This window comes from Pongo abelii, chromosome 5 (assembly GCF_028885655.2).
Source record: "Pongo abelii isolate AG06213 chromosome 5, NHGRI_mPonAbe1-v2.0_pri, whole genome shotgun sequence".
Lineage (NCBI taxonomy): Eukaryota > Metazoa > Chordata > Mammalia > Primates > Hominidae > Pongo > Pongo abelii.
Window position 1 is genome coordinate 30,166,680 of NC_071990.2, and position 24,159 is coordinate 30,190,838.

At 45.8% G+C, this 24,159-nt stretch overlaps 2 protein-coding genes across 3 annotated transcripts; one reads left to right on the plus strand and one right to left on the minus strand.

Moving 5' to 3' along the window:
- Window positions 1-9,279, minus strand: TRIM10 (tripartite motif containing 10). 2 transcript variants are annotated; one of them, XM_009243510.2, is made up of 8 exons: window positions 8,471-9,279; window positions 7,195-7,290; window positions 6,443-6,673; window positions 5,418-5,440; window positions 4,988-5,103; window positions 3,769-3,801; window positions 2,371-2,546; window positions 1-1,827 (listed from the first exon to the last, which is right to left on the minus strand). In XM_009243510.2, exons 1-8 carry the CDS (start codon window positions 8,897-8,899, stop codon window positions 1,744-1,746), a joined length of 1,188 nt encoding a protein of 395 aa, XP_009241785.1. In that variant the 5' UTR covers window positions 8,900-9,279; the 3' UTR covers window positions 1-1,743. The 2 variants fall into 2 exon arrangements, with proteins under 2 accessions (XP_009241785.1, XP_002809141.2); XM_002809095.3 differs by having other exon boundaries at window positions 1-2,546.
- A 2,529-nt stretch (window positions 9,280-11,808) lies between these two features.
- Window positions 11,809-20,977, plus strand: TRIM15 (tripartite motif containing 15). Its single transcript, XM_002809094.5, has 7 exons — window positions 11,809-12,337; window positions 15,437-15,532; window positions 16,559-16,789; window positions 17,497-17,519; window positions 18,754-18,869; window positions 19,230-19,262; window positions 20,082-20,977. Exons 1-7 carry the CDS (start codon window positions 11,957-11,959, stop codon window positions 20,597-20,599), a joined length of 1,398 nt encoding a protein of 465 aa, XP_002809140.1. The 5' UTR covers window positions 11,809-11,956; the 3' UTR covers window positions 20,600-20,977.
- The last annotated feature ends 3,182 nt before the right edge of the window (window positions 20,978-24,159 follow it).

A 24,159-nucleotide genomic window follows, 5' to 3' on the forward strand; every position in this document is an offset into this window, starting at 1 on the left:
TGTTTTCACTTATGAGCAGTTTTATTTCTCAGTGTAAGACATATAAATTGTTTTCACTGACATATAACTATTAAAAGAAAAATAAAATAAAATAATTTTAAAAGAAGAAATATAAATTGTATTTCTGAATCCAAGTCACCTGTGGGGGTGTAGCCAGCATTAAAATAATCGCCAGGACCCATGCAGGCATCTATCTCTGAATGAGGCAGTGCAGCACAGCAGTTAAGAACTCTTGGGTCAGACACGGATGAACTGGTTGCATGATCTTGGCTAGTTACCAAGATAAAGTGACACAAGGTGTGTAAAGCTCCTGAGCAGCAAGCCAGGATCTTCATACACATACATTTTAGAGGATAATAGTCCTTTCAAAAGACACAGCTAAAGCCAATAAAAATAAACAGAAAAATAGGATCTACTTTTTAGTGGAATCACAGGTTTGGGTGCTTTGGATATGTTTTATCATTATATAGGCACTTGTGTGTGTCTGTATTTTTTTGAATATACAACATTTTAATGAGATACTGCACACTCCCAGGGAAAGCAATTCAATCTCTAATCCCTGGTTTCTGATCTCCACCTCTTTTCTACCTGCTGAGCTAAGGATGAACAACAGAACTTCTCAACTGAATTCTAAACTTGGGCCTAAGCACGCTGTGCCCTCTGCCTTTGAGTTTGCACCCTGGATGGCTCCCCTCCTCCCAGGAGACCCAGTAGGGAGATGACAGACCATTGTAGTTTACATCTGAGCAGAGTAAACAGAGATGATGTTAAGGAGACTGTCAGTGAAGGGCATGATTATGCAAAATAAAATACAATATTGACAAGAACTAGAAAATAAAACATGGTCACTCTTCCATCCCATTTCTCAGATGTCACTACAGTATCTCAACTATGATAGTCTCAATTCTTTAGGCTAAAGGTCATAGGTCATCCAACTTATGCCCTGGCCTCCTTCTGGAATTCTTTTACCTAGCTGTTTCTGAGCCCACAGCTGAGCTATTTGTGACTCATTTGCTTCCACTATCTCATTTCTTGACCTCAGAGGGTAATCAACTGATCAGGAAGACAATTTCCCCAGGGTTGAGTGTGGTCCCTGGGTTATGATTTATGGCTATACCTTATGTCCTCCTGCCCCCAGGCCCTGCACCTTCATCTCAGCCAGAAGTGGCACCACCAGGAGGAAGGAGGCAGTGAGTGATGTCGGCTGGGGATGGCACACATCCATGGACAATGGAGACAACCGAGTGCTCCATGGGTCACAGGTCATCCAGCCAGTTCTCTGCTGTTTCCTCTTCTTAAGATGCTTCTTCCCCTCTTTTCCTTATGACCATAGGCATCCTTTAGACCACCCTTTTCAGAAAACCATCCCCTACTCACCCTCTCCTTCCAGGCTGGGCTATGCACCTTCCCCTGAACTCCCATAATGCTGGGGTTGGACCTCCCATAGCACCCACCACACTGTGCTGTAATTTCCTCTTTATGTTTCTCTGTCTTCCCAAGAGCTCTTTCAGATATAGAATAGGGTTTTTTTCTCTATATTTTCAAATCACCAGTGGCCACCACACTGCTTGGTTCATAGTTAACACAAAATAAATGGTTCTAGAGAATGTGATTACATGAACTCTAACATTATTGGAAGAAAACAAGATGAAAAGAGGTGACATGTCTTGTTTAAAGTCATACAACTAGTTGCAAGGCTGGTTCAAGAACCCAGGTCTTCTGCCTTCAAATCCAGTGCTCTTTCTATGCAGCTACTTCTGTGCCAAGCAAGGATGGTGGTGAGCAGAGCTGGCAGCAGCCTGAGTCCCCAGGTACCCTGGCCATCCACTGGGCATTGGGGAAAGGGCTTGATCAGTAGATTGAGTGTCCTCTCCTCTATCCCTTACCACCCGGCCCCATCCCATCTTCTAAAGCAGTCAGTCATTTCTATTCCAAGTCGTCCAGGTGATTCAGCCAGGGATCAAGTCCATGTTGTACATGGGTTGATTTGAGTCCTGTACTTAGAGGAGAGTAGGTAACTGCTCCTTCTCAGGAGCTCAGGGAGAAACTGGACCCTCGGCCCCAGAGCCCAAAGAAGGGAATGACCTTCCTAGTGAAGGAGGCAGTGAAGGTGTAGATGGGCTCTCGAGTGACAGCGTTGGTGAAGGTCACCCAGCCCACCTCATAGTCAAGAGACACCCGCACCTGCCAGGGCTGCTCCTTCAGGGTCAGCCGTGTGGGGAAGGAGCCCAGAGCCGAGACAAAGCCCCAGGCCAGCCTCACAGCCCACACCCCCTCCTCTGGCCGCAGCCGAAGCTCCCCCTTCCGCTGCACATCCTCGCTCACCACGCCCACAGTGCAGCTGCCCCCATGGGCCAGGTCTATACTCACCACCCACGTGTGTCTCCCCGCTGTGATGCCAGTGTGGGCCAGAACACAGGTGGCCCGGTCAAAACGCTGGGGGTTGTCTGGTGAGTTCTGCCATTTGTAGGAGAACTGAGCCCGCTGGCGGTCCTCGGACAAGAGGAGCTTGGGATGGGAAGTCTGAGGGTCTAGAGAAATGTGAACTGTGGGGATAACCAAAAGGGGCAGATGTCAGCAGACATGCTATTACCTCCAAGGAAGGCATAGAAACTTCCCTGGGCCCCTCCTGTTAGTGTTATTATTACCAAAAACATGTATAGTGCCTACGTGGACCAACAGTGTGGCATCACCTGGGAACTTGTTCGACATACACTCTCAGAATCTGCATCCTAACAAGATGCCCAGGTGATTCGCGCATAGGTAAAGCCTGAAAACCCTGCCTCGAAGGATGCGAAAGCTCTCATTTAGTTCAATGTGGTCCTCGGGAAAGCTCTTCTGCTCACCGCAAATTGGTTGGCTTCCAAAGCTGTGTGTGCCAGCTTCGATCTCCTGGGGCTGATACACCACATTCTCCCCTCCTCCCATCTCTATCCCTGAGTGCAGAGACATTTCTCCCCGTAGCCCAAACTTCATGATTCCTCCCTGCTTTCCTCCCAGAGCACTGGTGACTCATTTACAGTCTTCCCTCCTGGCAGGTTCTCTGGCTCACCTCTGGGTTATTCACTCTGCCTCAGTAATTCTGAAACTGTCAGAATTCTGAGGACCACTTTTTAACACCAAAAACTACTGCAGAGCCTTGCATTTTGTTACTTTTAGTATTCATAAATTGAGAAGCTTCCATAAATTTAGGTCCATCCATGGGTTAGAGAACCCCCTCCAACAACTCCATGACTCCCAGGGTCTTGGGCTGGTTGATTGAGAAACGACAGCCTTGAAGGAGTCCATTCTGTTCATTTCTTTCCCACACACAGGCCGCCCTCCTTCTGTCATCTGTGAAATGATATCTGAGAGGAAGCAGGGGTTCCTCACAGTTCTAAAGAGGTGATTATAAACCCAGATCAAAGTCCCCTTTATCCAGAAAGCATTCCCAGATGGACCTTATCCCATTCTGCGTTAATCTTTCTATCTACCCAGCATGTGCAGATCAGGATGTGAGCTTCATACCACGAATGTAGTATGTGTATGTGCTTGTCCTTTCTTCATGCTTCTCCTGAGAGCCTTACAAAGAATGTGACACACACACACGTATATATACACACATGTATTATGTACACACACATATGTGTATATATAACATATATGATGTGTATATGTATGCATGGGTGTTTGTTATGACTATTGTAGTGCCCAGTATAGAATCCTGTAAAATTGTCTCTCCTTTCCGAGGACTTCTCATTCTCTCCCATCCTGACATAGGCTGCTTACCTGGCTCATAGTCCAACTCAAAGCATAGTTTTTCTGTAAAGAAAATAAACCAGGATGAGATTTTATTAGTCTTACAAAACCATCAGACACTTAATGATGAGAAAACTGAGGCCAAGAAGAGGGAAGGGACAAGAAGTAGAATGGAAGTTGGAATCTTCTAGACCAGTGGTTCCAAGCTTGCATTAGAATCACCTGGAGCTCTTGCTAAAACACATCTGTTTCAGATTCAGGTGCTCTGGGGTGGAGCTGAACATCTGTATTTCTAACAAGTTCCTGGGCAATGCAGCTGCTGCTGCTGCTGCTGCTGGGAGCCCCACTGCCATAGCCCTGAGCAAACAGGGACCATGTCTGCCTTGCTCACCTCTGTACCCGCAGAGCCCAGGACATAGTAAATGCTCAAGAAATATCTGCTTAATGAATACAGAAATGGGTTCATTTATTTATTATTCCACTTGGAAATAATTTTGGGGAGAGTCAAAGGTCAGCCTTTGATTAGAGTGAAAATTCCTTCACTGCCAGGCCGCTGGAAGTATTTGCAGGAAATGGAATTATGGGAAAAGTCCTTCTAGGGTGACATCACTGTGGGTGGGTCATTTAAAAATTGGTGTCATCATTCATTCTGTCATGGTTAGTGAGGAGGTGGTTGGCAGAGAGCCATATCCCATTCCTGACTCTCATTCCAAACCCTCCCCCACCCCCTACCACCACTCCCTGTTCCGGAAAAGGAAGTGGAGCATAGTCCCCGCAGGACCGTCTAACTCTGAGCCAGACTAACAGAAAGAAAGTGAGAAGGAAGGAGGGACGAGCCAGATACCACAGGGTCAAGATAAATACTGTTGTTGGCTATTAATTAACAATGTTCATCATCAAAAACTTATCACATATTACAAATGTTGCTGTGGGATTTTTTAACTTATTAAGAATGATATATTGTTAATCATTATCTTTCATATTGCTTAATGACCACTGATCAGATTTGTTGAATTATTTTAAAATCAGTTTAGCTTTTTTACCAGAAATATTCACCTTTATTCTGTTTCTTCATTGTCACAATATCCTAATAGGCAGATTTTTTAAAAATCTGCAAATAAGGAAATCAAGGCACAGGAAGGAATAAGGCTTGCCAAAGTCACACCTTTCAGCAGTGGAGCGTGGAGGCCACTCCTAAACCCGGGCTTCATGGCCACCTGTGCTCTGTGGAGGCCTGGGGTTCTCTTACCCAGAAACATCTTCATCTCCCTCTGCAGCGGGAGGGCCTGCTGGGGAAAGTCCCGAATCCTCTGGCCCAGCTCTGGGGACACAGCCACTGGTTTCCGGCACTTTCTGGTTTCACATCTAGGGGCACAGAAATGGCTGGGTCTGGGAATTATCATCCTTAATAATGTCTCCAGACTCAGCCGGTCATCTTCTAATAGGGCATGAAGGTGCTAGTTCCTGCAGGCAGACGTACTTCCTCTAGGATGAATCCCACTGCCCATTTTTGGGCATCTATGGATATACCTGAGAAGGCATTTGGGTATATAGAGGTTTATATGTGAATTTGTATCCTTAAGTGAGAATGTTATATACTTGTGTGGCAATAACTAGGCATGCGGTATATGTATGTATATTTATATGGAAAAAGAAAAGAGAGAAACTATATTGCTTACCTTATTAGAGTGCTTCTGATGTCCTAGGAGAAAGAGATACCAGGGATTCAGTTTCCAGCTTCTCCTTTCCATTTTTCTTTCCTTTCTTTTTTTACTTTTATTTTATTTATTTTTTGTTTGTTTGTTTGTTTGAGAAAGGGTCTCACTCTGGTGCCCAGGCTGGAATACAGTGGCGTGATCACAGCTCACTGCAACCTCAACCTCCTGGGCTCAAGGGATCCTCCCACCTCAGCATCCTGAGTAGCTGGGACTACAGGTGTTTGTCACCACGCCTGGCTAATTTTCTTTTTTTTTTTTTTTTTTGTTTTGTAGAGATGGGGTTTTGTTATGTTGCCCAGGTTCTTCCCACTTTTCTTATGACTGGAAAAGACAAAATATATTTCTAGCCCTGGACAGGAAAAGGATACCAGATACGTAGAGTCACAGAGCATTAGGACTCACCCACCTCTGTGGATCAGAGCTCAAAGCCTTTATTTTTTAGATAAAGATGGTGAAGTGATCTTCCCCTGCTCATTAGAGGCAAAGTAAGTCTCATACCAAGGTCTCCTGTTTCTCAGTCCTAAGAGCATCATTCTAAGTCATGCTGCCTTTCCAATTCCTTGTGGGGACCCCAATATCTCTCCTCCAGTGTGAGGAAGTGAAACAGACCAGGACAAACTTCCTGACTGGTGGTTGGTGACATTTAGGTTATAGAGAATGGTTTGCAACGTACTTAATACTTTTCAAAGTGCTACTTTCACTTCCATCTTCCTGTTGGATCCTCACAAAAGCCCTGTGAAATATTTAAGGAAAGTATCCTCCCTATTTGGCAGATGGTGGGACTGAGAGGTGGAGACCAGAGAGCAAAAAGTGATCAGGGAACTCTTGGAAAAGCATGAACTAGAATTGAGATCTTCTGGTCCTCTGACCCACCTTCCATCTGGGATACAGAGATGTGTGAGTCAGGGAGACATGGCTTAGGCAAGAAAAAGATGTAAGAGTCACAGGACAGCACAGGTGGGGCAGTGTTCAGGTTCAGGCCTCACCGTCAGGAGCTCCCTTGCTGGCCTCTCATTCTTCTCCTCCAGTTCTTCAATAAGAGCACTAAACCGGCAGATCTCTCCAGCAACCAGCAAATCAAATTCATCCCGTTGCTTCAAGATGTCCCCATCTAGGCTCTCCAATTGTGCTAAGAGGATGCTCTGCTGTTCCTCTAGAAACTTCCTCAGGTGTGCAAACTCAGAAATCACCTGTTGTCTCTTGGTGGACACCTGAGTCTGAGGGGGCAGGAGGAGAGCCCAAGAGAAAGTTTGCTTCCTCCTTCTCCCTCTGCTCCTCTTCCTCCTCCCTTATCCCCAGGTAGATCTGGAACTGTGTCATGGTTTCCTTTTCACTTGTCATCCCATTTCGGGGAGCAAGACTCACAGTGCTGTCTCAGCACCATCTGCTGCAGCTTCTAAAAGGGGTAGGGCTTAGACGAGGTGTAGGAGGAGACGGTGAGGACACCCTACCTCTTGTCTTGTATGAAAAGCACATTATGTGCACAGCCCTGAGCTACTTTACAGTCCCAATCTCATTTAATGCTTACAGTAATTCAATGAGGTCATGATGATTTTTACTCTCCATTTTACAGATAAGTAAACTGAAGCTGGAGTTGCTTGAGGTCATAGAGTTAGTGTCAGAGTCAGGGTTTAAACTCATAATAACTTCAAAGCCCTATAATCTATGTTGCCTCAGTTTCAGGAAGACACTGGACCCTGAGGAAGGGGAGGAACCTGGGGAAACGGTTATGACTTACCAGGAGGACTTGCATCCTTTTATTTTCTCTTGACTGGATTTCTTGAATCTCCTCTCTCTCTTTCCTTAGACATTTAAGACACTTATGTATTTGTTCCTGGGGAGAAGTAACATAAAATACTCAAGATGGAAAATGATTTGTTCAGGGTTGTCTTGTCATCTGACCCTCTGCCTCTAGGAATGAAATGGCCCCAGGAGAGGAGTCTCTTCCTTAGCTGACAATCCCCGACCCTTCACCGCCCTGACAGCTTACTCCCTTTGGGTCTTGTTCCTCTTGATTTGTTTCCAAGACTTTGGGTCAGGACTTTCCCCCTTTATCCTGTGCCATTAGAGGCTGTGACTTGGTTTTCCCACTTGAGTATTTCTTCAGGTTAAACATTCTATTGTGTTTTGCTTTGGGTAAGTGGTATCTGGGGTCTGTCCTGAGTTTGATATGCCCTGCACTGAAATCATTCTGATTTTCCGACACATCCCAAAGGAACATGTGTAAATAACAACCCTCCCTTGTTACTGAAATCAATTATCTGTGTATGACTCCAGAGGGGAGAAGAAACTTGGGTAATGTAAAAGTAATTGATAAATTGTTTTCAAAATTATTTGCTCCAGAATAGAGTTAGGAACAGGTACACACACATGATAAGTATGTGCATTCAAAGATATATTAGAATTCTCACTATCAATTGCTAATTAACTAATTAAGACATCCACACACAGACTTGTACTAAAACACAATTCATAAACACAATGCATAAACAACTAAAACCAGCACACACTCATTTAATGACAGATAAAATGGCATGCCACATGTATTTACTCAGCCTGAATATACGTAAACACGAATTTATTCACAAACAGGCTCTCAGTTACACTTACACACTCAAATACATACATACTCAGACTCCCACCCAAACACACCAGACACACTTCTAAACATGCAAACATTAACACATATACACACTGTACAATCATTCCCTCAAATGCAAACTTCAGACACACCTGATCCATGGCACAGACACACACACTCATGTTTTGGTCACTCATTCATTCAACAAGTATTTGTTGAACTCCCATTATCTGTTGGCCACAAGTGAACACAGAACACACTCAAAAAAACATGAAACATAAACACAATTTTCCATGCTGGGTCTATTGCCTGGGTGATCATGTAAGTAAGGAGAAAGAATTTGGCCTCAGGGTGGCCTAAATAATCCACAATTCTGCTGTTTCTGTTAGTCCAGTCCAGTCCACCCTGGGATCCCCCAGTTCCCCTTTCCTACCCTATAGGGAGCCGCGGCGTCCTCCAGGAAGCGCATGGTGTGGGCGGCGTGCTCCCCAGCCTCCCGGCACACCACGCACAACTGCATCTCATCATCCTCACAGAAGAAGTAGATCTTCTCTCCGTGCTCTTGGCAGACATCCTCCTCTCCCAAACCCAGAGTGGACACCAGCTGGAGGCGCTCGATGTTCTCCACCACGTTAGCCAGCTGCCAGTTGGGCCGGAAGTTCCCAGGTCGGAAGGGTTCTTTGCAGAGTGGGCAAGTAGGGGACTCCTCCAGGTCTGGGCCTGGGATCTCACAGTAGCGGGTAAGGCAGCCCCGGCAGAAGTTGTGGCCGCAGTCGATAGTGACCGGCTCCCTGAGGGTACCCTGGCAGATGGGGCAGTTGACTTCATCTGCCAGGCTGGTCACAGAGGCGGCAGAGGCCATGCTGGTACTGCTGCTATGGCTTCCTCAAGGCCACTGTCTCTGCTTGGCCACAGGGGAGGGGCTGGGCCACAAACTCACACACCCACATGTGCACATGGCTGTACACAGGCACATACTAAATATGCACCAGCACCCATAACGTCACACACTTGCATCTCTGGCAGCCAGAGTTCTATTCTCCTGCCAACGGCAGAGATGGGAAATAGCAGAGGAGAGGAAGGAAGAGGAACTCACAGCATTTCAGAGGTGACCTTAGATGACCATAACCAGAGGGTGGCCATTCCTTTCTGCCCATCCAGAGACACAGTAGAAGGAAAGTGGTGATATGTCAGCTGTCCACTGTCAAAAGAAATATTCTTTTGGGGGCAGGTGGGAGACTGGGTCAGAGAGTGGAGATGCCACTCCAGCCTTTCTGCCATATGGCCAACTGTCTCCAAAGAGATTGGAGGTATCAGCCAGCCCAGGGCTTGCCCATCAGCAAGCAGGAGAGTGTGGGGACTCAGATAAGGTCCTTGTGCCAGGGTGTACACTGCACCAGCAACTTCAATGGTGATGCCTCAACTGGCCTGCTGCAGGCCTCAAAAGAGGCTGGAATATTCCCTATGATGGGGAGGAGAAAGAAAACTAGTAATGGCCAGAATTTATTTACAATGACGGTACAACTTACATTGATATAAGCAACTTAAAAGTATGATCTTAAAACCAAACACCACATATTCTCACTCATAGGTGGGAATTGAACAATGAGAACACATGGACACAGGAAGGGGAACATCACACTCTGGGGACTGTTGTGGGGTGGGGGGAGGGGGGAGGGATAGCTTTAGGAGTTATACCTAATGCTAAATGATGAGTTAATGGGTGCAGCACACCAGCATGGCACATGTATACATACGTAACTAACCTGCACATTGTGCACATGTACCCTAAAACTTAAAGTGTAATAATAATAAAATAAAAAATAAAAATAAAAAAATTTTTAAAAAGTATGATCTTATTTCTGTGTCTGCTCTGTAACATCAGTGCTATTAGGATCTCCATTTCATAAATGAGAAAGCTGAGGCCCAGCCAGGTTATTCAGCTTGCCCAAGGCACACAAGTAAGAAGGCGAGTGACCATAAATAATTTGCTGTCAGATCTATGTCTTCCGAGCAATGCTATTCAACATAAACGTAATGTGAGCCACATATGCAATTTAAAATTTCCTAGTGGCCATATAAAAATAGTCTAAACAGGTGAAAGTAATTTTAATGATGTTATTTTATTTAGTCCTATATTTCCAAAATATTATCATTTCAATATGTGATCCATTTAAAAGGTTATTAATAAGATATTTTACATTTTTTAATTTGTGAAAAGCCTTTGAAATTCGGTGTGTTGGCCAGGCGCGATGGCTCACGCCTGTAATCCCAGCACTTTGGGAGGCCTAGGCGGGCGGATCACAAGGTCAGGAGATCTAGACCATCCTGGTTAACACGGTGAAATCCCATCTCTACTAAAAATACAAAAAAATTAGCCTGGCGTGGTGGCTGGAGCCTGTAGTCCCAGCCACTCGGGAGGCTGAGGCAGGAGAATGGTGTGAACCCGGGAGGAGGAGCTTGCAGTGAGCCGAGATCGCGCTACTGCACTCCATCCTGGGCGACAGAGAGAGACTCCGTCTCAAAAAAAAAAAAAAAAAGAAAAAGAAAAAAAGAAATCCGGTGTGTATTTTACATATACAGCATGCCGCCATTCAGACCAGCCACACTTCAGTGCTCAGTAGACACATGTGGCTGGTGGCTCCTGTATTGGACAAACTAGTTCCTGGACTTCACTCGTGGCAGGAAGAGCAGAGACTGGATGGGAAGGGGAGGTAATAAAGTGATTAGAGTAAAAAGGGAGCAACCACAAGGGGCTAGGCTGATCACCCAGTGGGAGAATGGGGGAAGGCCTGCTTTTATCCACAGATGTGTGCATGGGTGAAGGACCGTGGCTGCTGATCTTGGTCTTGGCGTGAGGTGTGGGAGGAGCATAGGGCTTTAAGCCAGGAGACTGGAATCGTCCCTGACATGATACTTTCTAGCCTTTGTGACCTTTGGAAAGTCGCTTTACATTTGGAAAGTCAGTTTACATTTCTTTCTCTGTAAAATGAAGGTAATAATGTTTGCCTAGAGGGTTATTAAAATTGAATGTAGTAATATAAAAATACTAAACCCTAGATAAATGTGGTTGAAACTGTTTTTCTGACTAATCGTTTTCTAATGTGTATCAACATAAATCATTTGCATTATGGTTTCTTGCCTTCTCCCCGCTACAGTAAAAATAAATAAATAAATAAATAAATAAATAAATAAAATAGTCAAGTGTTACCCGAACCCCAAAGGGGACTGTTGTGCCAGGTGGTGGGGGATTTGGGACCGTAGGAGGGGCCACCATGGGCAGATGTGGTGAGGGAGGAAAGGGGAGCAGAAGAGAGGACCCGATGAGCAAGCCTTACACCCTACCTGCAGTGTTGAAACAGCGTCCCGCCCACACACTTCCCGCAGAATCTCCCGAAGTCCACACCTCTCACTCCAGCCTGGACTTTGATGCTGTGGGCACGCCTCAGAGCCAGAAGTTTATGGCCCCCACCTGCTCAATCTGACAGGAAGTGCCCGCTCCCCAGTTCTCCCCAGCCACTGTGGTCTACAGATTCCAGGAAACCCATCCCCCTGTGACCTCATGGTGTGCTCTGTTCTCCACCCTAGGGACCAGAAGGAGCCAGGAGTAAAGAACTGGCTTACTTGGCCGCCACTGGGAAATTCTGGGTAATTCGAGACGCCCTGGAATTTGGACCCACTCCGCTGATAGGTGGTGGCCAGGGTTCTAGGGAACACAAGAGGCGGAGCCAGGTGGCTTCCCTGTGCTGGCATTCCTGCCTCTCTCTCTCTCTTTCTCTCTCTCTCTGTCTCTTTCTCTCTCTCAGCCTTGCAGCCCTTTCCCTCTGCGATTCATATAAGTGTGACTCGATTTCAGGGAAAGGGAATTCGCGTGGGCTGAGAAGGAGGCCGGAGTGGACGGGCTGGGGAAGGCACCGTGATGCCCGCAACCCCCTCCCTGAAGGTGGTCCATGAGCTGCCCGCCTGTACCCTCTGTGCGGGGCCGCTGGAGGATGCGGTGACCGTTCCCTGTGGACACACCTTCTGCCGGCTCTGCCTCCCCGCGCTCTCCCAGATGGGGGCCCAGTCCTCGGGCAAGATCCTGCTCTGCCCGCTCTGCCAAGAGGAGGAGCAGACAGAGACTCACATGGCCCCTGTGCCCCTGGGCCCGCTGGGAGAGACTTACTGCGAGGAGCACGGCGAGAAGATCTACTTCTTCTGCGAGAACGACGCCGAGTTCCTCTGTGTGTTCTGCAGAGAGGGTCCCACGCACCAGGCTCACACCGTGGGGTTCCTGGACGAGGCCATTGAGCCCTACCGGGTAAGAAGTGTGGCTTTACCTAGGGCCTGTTTGGGGCAGGATGATGTCCTGTTATGAGGGGAGGAAATCCGGTGGGGATCTGGATGAAAGGCTTCCACATCAGGGAACCCTAAGGTTACAGGGACTTTCGAGGCATTCCCAGACTGAAGGCAGATAGGGCTCCACTTGGATGTATGGTAGTTCCTGGTCTGGGGGGAACTTCATCTCCAGCTCTCAGACTCCACAGAAATGGAGTGCAAAGAACTGTAGCCTTGGCTTCACTCACTATGGAAAGAAAGCTCCAGTGCAGAGTGGGATCTTCTGCAGATTATGGGCAGGGTAAACTTGTTCTCCCAGGATCCAGACTGGAAATGGGATTTATAGGGCCCTGACTGCCAGGGCGCAGAGGGGAGGGAGGAGCTGGGAAGGGGAACCTGCTAGCACTGCTCTTCTTGAGAAAGGGAGGGTTGCAGTAGTCCAGAATTGTGAGAATTCCCCATCTGGCCTTGGGGCACTTTCCTGTCAGCCCTCAGATCTCTCTCTTGTCATCCAGTCACCAGGTCTGGAAGTTGTTTCCTTAGAAACATCTCCCAAATCTTTAATTCTGCCTTATCCTCACAGCCAGGTTCTCCCTATCTCTTGTCCAGACTTTGCAGTCTCCATGGCATTCCCTGTCTCCATTCTCACCCTTTCCAGTCACCTTCCAATCTGCTGGGAGACAGATCCTCCTAAAACACAAAGTCACTCATCTGCGCAAAATCCTCCCATGTATTCTTAGTGCCCAAAGAAAGTCCAACGTCTTTAGCAAGACATTCAAGGCCCTTTGCAGTCGGGATCCTTCCTCCCTGTCCGGCCTCATTGCTCAGCCAGCCTCCTCAAGGCACCATGTGTCTGGCCAGACTGAGCTGCGCTTGCTGTTTTTTCCTGAGTTGTCTTATTCATTCCTGCTTCCAATACTTTTTGCACATAGTCTCTTCCTCCTAGAATACTCTTCTCCCCTCCTCCCACCTCTCTCTCTTTTTAAGTATACAATTCAGGGGCATTAAGTCCTTTTCTTTTTTTTTAATTATACTTTAAGTTCTGGGATACGTGTGCAGAACGTGCAGGTTTGTTACATAGGTATACACATGACATGGTGGTTTGCTGCACCCATCAACCCGTCATCTATATTAGGTATTTCTCCAAATGCTATCCCTCCTCTAACCCCCCCATCCCCTCACAGGCCCCGGTGTGTGATGTTCCCCTCCCTGTGTCCATGTGTTCTCATTGTTCAACTCCCACTTATGAGTAAGAACATGCAGTGTTTGGTTTTCTGTTCTTGTGTTAGTTTGCTGAGAATGATGGTTTCCAGCTTCATCCATATCCCTGCAAAGGACATGAACTCATCCTCTTGTATGCCTGCATAGTATTCCATGGTGTATATGTGCCATATTTTCTTTATCCAGTCTATCATTGATGGGCATTTGGGTTGGTTCCAAGTCTTTGCTATTGTGAACAGTGCTGCAATAAACATATGTGTGCATGTGTCTTTATAGCAGAATAATTTATAATCCTTTGGGTATATACCCAGTAATGGGTTTGCCAGATCAAATGGTATTTCTGGTTCTAGATTCTTGAGGAATCACCACACTGTCTTCCAGAATGGTTGAACTAATTTACACTCCCACCAACAGTGTAAAAACATTCCTATTTCTCCACATCATCTCCAGCATCTGTTATTTCCTGACTTTTTAATGATCACCATTCTAACTGGCGTGAGATGGTATCTCATTGTGGTTTTGATTTGCATTTCTCTAATGACCAGTGATGATAAGCTTCTTTTCATATGTTTGTTGGCTGCATAAATGTCTTCTTTTGAGAAGTGTCTGTTAATATCCTTCACCTACTTTTTGATGGGGTTGTTTGTTTTTTTCTTGTCAATTTGTTTAAGTTCTTTGTAGATTTTGGATATTAGCCATTTGTCAGATGGATAGATTGCAAAATTTTTCTCTCATTCTGTAGGTTGCCTGTTCACTCTGATGATAGTTTCTTTTGCTGTGCAGAAGCTCTTTCATTTAATTAGATCCCATTTGTCAATTGTGGCTTTTGTTGCCATTGCTTTTGGTGTTTTAGTCATGAAGTCTTTGCCCATGCCTATGTCCTGAATGGTATTGCCTAGATTTTCTTCTAGGGTTTTTATGGTTTTAGGTCTTACATTTAAGTCTTTAATCCATCTTGAGTTAATTTTTATATCAGGTGTAAGGAAGGGGACCAGTTTCGGTTTTCTGCATATGGCTAGCCAGTTTTCCCAGCACCATTTATTAAATAGGGAATCTTTTCCCCATTTCTTGTTTCTGTCAGGTTTATCAAAGATCAGATGGTTGTAGATGTGTGGTGTTATTTCTGAGGCCCTTGTTCTGTTCTATATATCTGTTTTGATACCAGTACCATGCTGTTTTGGTTACTGTAGCCTTGTAATATAGTTTGAAGTCAGGTAGCATGATGCCTCCGGCTTTGTTCTTTTTGCTTAAGATTGTCTCAGCTATGTGGGCTCTTTTTTGGTTCCATATGAAATATAAAGTAGTTTTTTCTAATTCTGTGAAGAAAGTCAATGGTAGCTTGATGGGGATAACATTGAATCTATAAATTACTTTGGGCACTATGGCCATTTTCACAATATTTGATTCTTCCTATCCATGAGCATGGAATGTTTTTCCATTTGTTTGTGTCCTCTCTGATTTCCTTGAGCAGTGGTTTGTAGTTCTCCTTGAAGAAGTCCTTCACATCTGTGGGCACTAAGTCCTTTTCTCTCCCTCTCTATTCAACTGGAAATTTACCTTTCAAGGCATACTGTAAATGTTTTCTGCTTTCCAAACCTTCCCTTAGGCCTACAGGCAGAGCTGACGTCTGTGTTCCCATCTCACTTTGTATACCCCTGGACTATTGCATTTATCCATCTGTATTTTAATCATTTGACATTGACTTCTCCCTGAGATAGTGATCTCTTTAGGGACAAGTACTGGGCCTTTTCCACCTTTGAATCCTTCAGCACTCAACAGTGTGCCCAGGATGTGATAGTTAATAATTGTGAGTTGAATTATTAATTCAGTCACCTCTATCCACCCATTCTTCTCCCCACAGGATCGTCTCAGGAGTCGATTGGAAGCTCTGAGCATGGAGAGAGATGAGATTGAGGACGTAAAGTGTCGAGAAGACCAGAAGCTTCAAGTGCTGCTGGTACAGGCCACGTCACTGGCTACCTTTTCCTTTGAAGGTTTTCTTAAGAGACTCTGGGGAAACCTGTTGGCTGGTATCTGTTTTCTGGCTGAAAAGAACTGACAAACTGTTCTCATTCACCTTCCTGTGGCAGCACAAAGCCATTTAGGGTCTCAGACCATGAGCACTAGAAGTGGTTCTGATGTCTTGCAATCCAAGATCCATCTTGTATATCACATTTTACAGAGCAGAAAACTTAGGTCCAGAAAAGCAATGCTCCCAAGGCCACATAGCAAAGCCCAAGTTCATGATGAACCTGGATCTCTTGACCCTTAATTCATTGTTCTTTCCATCCTAGTCTGTCTGCCTGAACACACCACCTTCAGATGGGAAGCTTGGGGTCAGAAAGTATATATTAGTGTTGGGATTCTAGTCCGGACCACAGGCTGACCTTGAGGACAGTAGGCTAACGGTGTGGCTACATCTGGCTCCCTACTGCCTCTTTTTTCATGCTATAAAGTTATGGAGGAATCGCAGTGTGGGGATTTCTGGTACCTTGACCAAGGAGACAGTGTGGGGACAAAACAACCTCTCCACCACCCCTCAGCTCTCATCAAAGTATGCCCTGTAGTTGGTGATTTCCATGGCTAAAACCAAAATTACACACTCTCTCACTAAGTTGTGTTGACTCCAATCACAACTTCCTTTTGTCTCTAAGAAATGACTACAGTCTTCCCAACCTAACTCTAAGAAGGATAGTAGGGTTACAATGGTATTGTAGTTGTGGAAATATTTTTGAAAAGTTCAACATCATTCTGAGAGCATAATGTAGCATTATTAGAATCTCTAGCTAAGACAGTAACATAGCCCTCATCATTGGTAAGTTCATCCTGAGACCTATCTACTTCTAGGCATATTAGTAAATGGAATGAGTCTTGGAACCAGTTACTCCCTATCCTTGTTAATCAATAATAAGTATATAGATGATCATCCTGGAAGCTATCTCTGAGCCCCTTCCTAACCATGTCTGCCTTTTATCCCTTGCAGACTCAGATTGAAAGCAAGAAGCATCAGGTGGAAACAGCTTTTGAGAGGCTGCAGCAGGAGCTGGAGCAACAGCGGTGTCTCCTGCTGGCCAGGCTGAGGGAGCTGGAGCAGCAGATTTGGAAGGAGAGGGATGAATATATCACAAAGGTCTCTGAGGAAGTCACCCGGCTTGGAGCCCAGGTCAAGGAGCTGGAGGAGAAATGTCAGCAGCCAGCAAGTGAGCTTCTACAAGTGAGAGACACCTCACCACTTTGTGGGATAGGAGAGGGACTCCACGGGGAAGGGGGTGGGCACCATGCTGTGGGCTGGAGAGAGGCAGGAAAGGGAAGTGGAGAGAGGTTAAGGGGGTGCAGACCCAGAGGGGCTGGAGACTTGCCCAAGTCATACACTGTGGTCATGTTAAGGGCTTTAGGGTCAGACAGTCTTGGATTTGAATGTTGGCTCTTCCAATTGTGTGACTTGAGTGAGTCTCTTAACCTCTCTAAACATGGGAACAACAATAGCACCTCCCTCATAAAGTTGTTGCAGAATTATAAGAAACAATCCATATAAAATGCTTGGCATGGCTCCTGGTACACAGAAAGAACTCAATAACTAGTGTCTGCTGTGGTTATGAATATGTGATCCTGGCTTACATCAGGTCCAGCTGATAACTGAAGGCAGGCCCCTGCTCTCTACCACTTCCTAATCATTGCAGACACAACCCACCCCCACAGTAAGGCTGAAACAGGGAAACCAGCACAAATGAACTGACTACAGAAACCCAAATTAGTAAGAAAACATGATGGGAAAGAACAATCTAATGAGTAGGTAATTAAACAGGACAATTCTCTGCAAGAGAGTTTTGAGCTCATATATTAAGGGAAAAGGGATGTACAGAATCCTTGACAGGAAGGACTTATGGAACCTAAATGTATGTTCTTGTCTTTCTTTTGTAGGACGTCAGAGTCAACCAGAGCAGGTAGGGCCCACTCCCCAGTCCTGCCTCATTTTACTCAACATCAAGACTGAAGGGGAAGGGGCAGGGGCACTTACTGCCACCCATTTTGCCAGGAAAGCAAAGGCACTCTGGCAGACACAGTCTCATTCAACCGTGCACAAACAGTCCAAACTCACTAAAGATTTGCGTTCTGAAGGTTCATTTTTAAATTGATTGGTTGGTATTGGGGACACATTTTTTTCCTCTAGAAGTAAAGCTATAAATAATAATCATGTTTTTAGGTTGATCCGGGGACATTTATTTAATCTATGAAATTATTAGTACTTGAGTCAGTATCTAACACCACTTAAAATGTAATTTAAAAGGGGAATACTTTCTGTAGACTATGATAAGCATGGAAACTGGGAACACCAGCCTGTTCTTTCATTCATTCAGTTTTTACACACATCTCTGGTTTCCTTCAGAATTTTCTAATGCTACTGTAAAAGAACAGCCACCAGGAGCCAGAGGCATTGTAAATGCATGGCCCTTTCCTTCCCTGTCTGCTATAAGCATTAGCAGTCTGCACTGAGATGAGGAGGGGTGTAGTGACTAGGGAGCACTTGTCACGTGCTTTGTGCCTATTCACGTGCAGGGAGGATAAACCCAGGGTCTAGGAATCAGGAAGTGTCTCCAAACATGCTTTTCAAAGAGCATTAGAGGTTTAGATCTAGAAGGGCTTGGAGGTCTTCCAGTCTGATGAAGAAACTGAGACCCGGGGGGTGAAGAGTCTTCAAGGTAATGCAGCAAGTGTCTAATGAGGACTGAGCTGGGACCAGAATCAGTTTTTTTTCATTGCAATATGTATTTTCGTTTATCCTTTTTTTTTCTTCCCTTCTAGCCTCTTTTCCTTTACAAATAGCGGCACACACAAGGGTAGTTTAAGGCTGTTTTCAAATGGTACCCTGTTGCCCTCTAGAGGCCAAAAGGGGTAATGATCTCTGTCCCTCAGCCCTTGCAGAACCAAACATTCTCCTAAAGGGGCTTACCTCCAATTCTTGAGAAGTAATTATCGTTTGTTCCTCTTAGGTTTAACTGAAATGCCTACTACTTTAGTAACTACATATTTCCAGCAAAAGTAAAGAAATGATACTCAATCTGATTATTCACCACAGATGCCAAGATCATTCTTTAGTCTGATTTTAGCCTCACTTGGTCTCACCCGAACATTTGTTTTTGGAATTTGGACCTAACTGGTTACCAAACCTGTCTGTAGGTGTGAGATGAAGACTTTTGTGAGTCCTGAGGCCATTTCTCCTGACCTTGTCAAGAAGATCCGTGATTTCCACAGGAAAATACTCACCCTCCCAGAGATGATGAGGGTGTTCTCAGGTAAAGGGGAAGGGGCCGCAGTTTTCCCCAGTCCCGTTAGCTGCCCTCCTGCCTTCCACCCATCTCCATCCTTCTCTGCCCTCCAAACCTGGCTCAAGACATCTTCCTTCCCCAGAGCCTTCCCTTAGTGATCTCAATTTATTCAGGGGCACCATTCCCAGAGCATCTCCTCCACTCCCTAAGGACAGGTGCGGGACTGAGACTCCAGGAGGGTGAGGACCACTTCTCCTCCACTACACCACAGCAGAAGCCGAGGCTTCTGTCCTCATCTTCACATTGTACTCAAGACACCTTGACCCTGGGGGTGCCTATAAGAAGTAATAAGTCACAGATCTCTCTTTCTATTTCTGCTTCCCTCAGAAAACTTGGCGCATCATCTGGAAATAGATTCAGGTAAACAGCTTGGGATTTGGGGAACCATTCTTCCATTCACCCATTCAATCCATGGCCGCAAACAGAGCAATAAAATGCATGAATTCTGGAGCTTGATTGCTTGAGTTCTCGATTCCAGTTCTTGCTAGCTCTGAGACACTGGGCAAGTTATTAAGCCTCTGTCCCACAATATTTTCTTCATCAGTAAAATGAAAATAAAAGTACTGTACCTGTCCCATAAGTAGCTGCGAGGACAAAATAAATTAATACATGCAAAGAGCTTAGTATATTACCTGACTCATAGTAAGTGCTCAGTTAATGTCATCTACTTGTATAGATATTACTCGTTGAAAAATGCTTATCAAGCCCTAGTTTTTTGAGCAGCATTGTGCTGGACTCTTTATTGATTTGAACAAATAATGTGCAATTTTTAAAAAATCACATTTATTTTTAAATTGGTGCTTAATTTAGAAGTTGTTTCCATAAGCATCACCTCACTCTGGTATAGATAAGTGCTTTTCAAAATTAATACACAGAAAGGTCTCCTAGGCATCCTGTTAAAATGCAGATTCTGATTTAGTAGGGTGGGATGGGGCCCAATATTCTGCATTTCTAACAGACTCCCAGGCGATGGGGATGCTGCTGGTCCCTCCCGCTGCACTATGAGAAGCAAATCCTTACAGCACCACTTGCTGATTAGGTAGAAGGGCGGTTCAGAGAAGTGGCCCAATGGCAGGCTGCCCAAGTCCAGTACTCCTTCTGCCTCCCACGCGCATTGCCTGCTCTAGGAACATCTGTGGTTGCCGCCTTTTGTTGATGTCTGCGCTCTCCTCCCTCTAGGGGTCATCACTCTGGACCCTCAGACCGCCAGCCGGAGCCTAGTTCTCTCGGAAGACAGGAAGTCAGTGAGGTACACCCGGCAGAAGAAGAACCTGCCAGACAGCCCTCTGCGCTTCGACGGCCTCCCGGCGGTTCTGGGCTTCCCGGGCTTCTCCTCCGGGCGCCACCACTGGCAGGTTGACCTGCAGCTGGGCGACGGCGGCGGCTGCACGGTGGGGGTGGCCGGGGAGGGGGTGAGGAGGAAGGGGGAGATGGGCCTCAGCGCCAAGGACGGCGTCTGGGCCGTGATCATCTCGCACCAGCAGTGCTGGGCCAGCACCTCTCCGGGCACCGACCTGCCGCTGAGCGAGATCCCGCGCGGCGTGGGCATCACCCTGGACTACGAGGCGGGGCGGGTGACCCTCCACAACGCCCAGACCCAGGAGCCCATCTTCACCTTTACTGCCTCTTTCTCCGGCAAAGTCTTCCCTTTCTTTGCCGTCTGGAAAAAAGGTTCCTGCCTTACGCTGAAAGGCTGAAGCGTGGCGCGCGAAGGGCGGCGAAGCAGAGACGGCGGCTCTCCGGGATCCAGCTCCGCCCCTGGCCAGCGTGCGGCCCGGGAGCTCCCTGTGCCCGCGTAAGGCGAGAGGACAGGGGACTTGAGTCTCGAACAGCAGTTGTTTTTACTTTATTTATCTTAGGCCCTCAGCTCCCTGACGTCCTGAGCCTCCCTGTGACATTCCGGCCTTCTCTGCACCTCTGAGTGCAGAACCACAGGGGGCTTTGGCTGTGCCTAGGGCAACAGCCAACCTAGGAGTCAGCGGGCTTTCGGAGAAAAAAAAGAAAAAGACATCTAAAATAAAATGTTTAAACTGTTTCAAAATAATCATCGTGGGAAAAACCAGGGTTTTGCTGGACTTGCACTAATTTATACAGTTAACTTCGTACTTTGACACACACCTGAAGATGCCTCCACCTTTGTAGGGCTTACGGCCTTTTCATCAGCCCTGGGTGGACCCCAAGGCCCCTTCCTTTCCCTTCCCTTCTGGCCATTTCTCTGGACTTGTAGAGAATGTCCTAAGAAAGTGTGACTCACAGACCTCTGGATTCCATGTGTCCAATTAGCGCTGATGGGACTGGAGAAAGGCTTAAATCTAGTGGAATCTGCCTGTGCTGGCAATTTAGGGCCGAGATGGCTCGAGGGAGTAGATGCAGAGAGGAAGGGTGCTGATCCCTCTGTGACCAAGACACAATCCTGTCCCTTCTTTTAGTCAGGACACCCCTGATGACAGACAGTGGGACAATCACCAGGCCCCACTGTTTAATAAAATGAGGCTTTTGCTCAGGTCTAACTAACCTCTCAAATATTTGTTATTATTGCAGTTATTATTTGGACACAGAAACAGACCAGAGGTTAAAATAACTTTAAAAAGCGAAGTATGAATCCCTATGCAAGTGATGGTTCCTCCCACCCCTACCCTTTCTCCTGTCAAGTTGAACACTCACATTCTCACCCTTTCACCCCAACCTCTGAAAAAAATCTGCCTTCAACTCCAATCCAGGTTCCCTGTGTACAAGAACACTTTAGGGTCGGCACGGTGGCTTGCGCCAGTAATCCCAACACTTTGGGAGGCTGAGGCAGGTGGATCACTTAAGGTCAGGAGTTTAAGACCAGCCTGGACAGCATGGTGAAACTCTGTCTCTATTAAAAATATAAAAGTTAGCTGGGCGAGATGGCGGGCGCCTGTAATCCCAGCTGCTCAGGAGGCTGAGGCAGGAGAATCACTTAAACCAGGGAGGCGGAGGTTGCAGTGAGCTAAGATCAAGCCACTGCATTCTAGCCCGAGTGACAGAGTGAGACTCCATCTCAAAAAAAAAAAACAAAAAACAAAAAACAGGCTCAGTGCAGTGGCTCACGCCAGTAGGCCGAGGCAGGTGGGTCACCTGAGGTCAGGTGTTTGAGACCAGCCTGGCCAACATGGTGAAACTCCATCTCTACTAAATATACAAAAATTAGCTGGGTTTGGTGGCAGACCAGCTACTTGGGAGGCTGAGGCAGGGGAATCACTTGAACCCGGGAGGCAGAGGTTGTAGTGAGCTGAGATTGCGCCACTGCACTCCAGCCTGGGTGACAGAGTGAGACTCCATCTCCAAGAAATAAACAAACAAACAAAACAAAGAACATCTTCATTATTGCATAAGCCCTGCTCCTAAAGCATGGCTCAGATGTTTTAAAGGCATTCAAAGAGTTTGGCCCATATGTGAATTTTATTTAAAAATTGTAACATGAGTCATTGTGATGTGAATAATTAACCCTAACTTGACTGTTGGGCAAATAGAGGTTCTTGGTATAAAAGAAACCAGACAATGTGGGGTTTCTTCTGCCCCCCAGTGTGGTGAGCAGAGCCATCCTTGTCTGACCCAAGTGGCTTGGTAGTCCAACCCAGCAGTAGTAGTAGTGGTAGTGGTAGCAGTATTGCCCAGTGCTTATTATAAAAGTTGTATATGCTCATGGTTAAGAAAATTCGAACATTTTCAAAGTGTATAGATAAAAACCTCTTTCCCCACCCACTCAACACTTCCCCTTGCCACTTCCCATAGTTAATCATTGATATCAATTTTTTGTATATCCTGCAAGTTTTGAATACATATATATTGCTTTCTCTTTTTTTTTACATAAATTAGATTATGCCATAAATATTCTTTGCAACCCCTCCAAAAGAAAAACCATGTGCAACACATGCTAATTATAACACTGGTCAAACATTACACAAGGCTATAAAGTTAAAAACGTTTGTTTTAATTATATCTTCATTTGAACCTTACAACAACCCTGTGAAATACATAAGACCTATTTTGTTTTTCTCATTTGGTGGTTGAGAAAACTGGCACACAGTTAAATGAACTTGTCTAACAATTTTCACAGCTGATCTTTGTGACCTGCTGAAGTAGAATCCACCTGTCCTGGAGCTCAGTGCAGTCACATTTCCACCACACTCAGACTTCTAAAACAGACACATCCCAATGGGGCTTTGTTTCATTTGCTACCCATTGAATTCATGTTTTAGACAGACAGGGCATTTTTGGTTCCGTATTAAACAGAAAAAAAAGAAAAAAAAAGAACCGATGAACCATAAGCACACTGTATTTCCAAGTCTCTGGTACTTCTAATTTTAGAGTGGTCCAGATAATTTTAAAGTGTGTATATGCACATTTGGAGGCTGTGTGCTTATATTAATAAATTGTTCTGCATAAGAAAGGAAAGAGAAATTTAGAAGCCAAAAGAAATTTGGGAGTGGCTAAGACCTCAGGGTGAGGAGTGAGAGCTGCCTGAAGGAAAAGCAGAGGAAATGATTCATTTGGTGGTCCAGCTGGAGCCGCAGGATGGCTGTATTCCTGTGTTTGTGATGTAAAACTGTCCTCTATCTCCCCTACAGGATCCTCCACACAACCTATCTTGCCCCTAATGCTTTTTGTAAGTGTTCCTGAGTTCCAAGTGCTGAGTTCTGTCCACTACTGGGCAGGAGGCAAAGAGAACTGCTAGGCTGCTGGACTATGTGAGGAGCAGTCACACTGAGGTGCCTCAGAGAACCAGAGGGGTTATTGTAAGGACCAAGGTGGGACCTATAATGGAATCTCTCTGGAGCCCAGGAACCGTGATGACAGTGAGCTGGTTGTAATGGGAACTAGAGCCTAGGCAGACGCATTGTCTCTCTGGTCGGCTTACTTTGCTCTGGATGTGGGGCCCATTCTCCTGTCTATAACGAAGCTTCCTAGCTCTACTCATGGCCTTTATTTTCTCTTTCATTTTCAGTTCTTTCCTTCTTTCAGACTTCCAGTGTACAGCGTTGACTCAGTCATACCTCTCGGTTCTTGGAACACTATCATCATCAGTCCATGCAAGGTCTTCTGGTTTTATTTGTATTTTCTCCTCTTTCCCCAATTTTTATTCCCATTCTCCTCACTCCCATAGGCAGCTACTCCCTAATGTTTTTCTTTTTTTAAAACTTTTTCAACTTTTAAGTTCAGGGGTACATGTGCAAGATGTGCAGGTTTGTTACACAGGTAAATGTGTGCCATCGTAGTCAGCTACACAGAT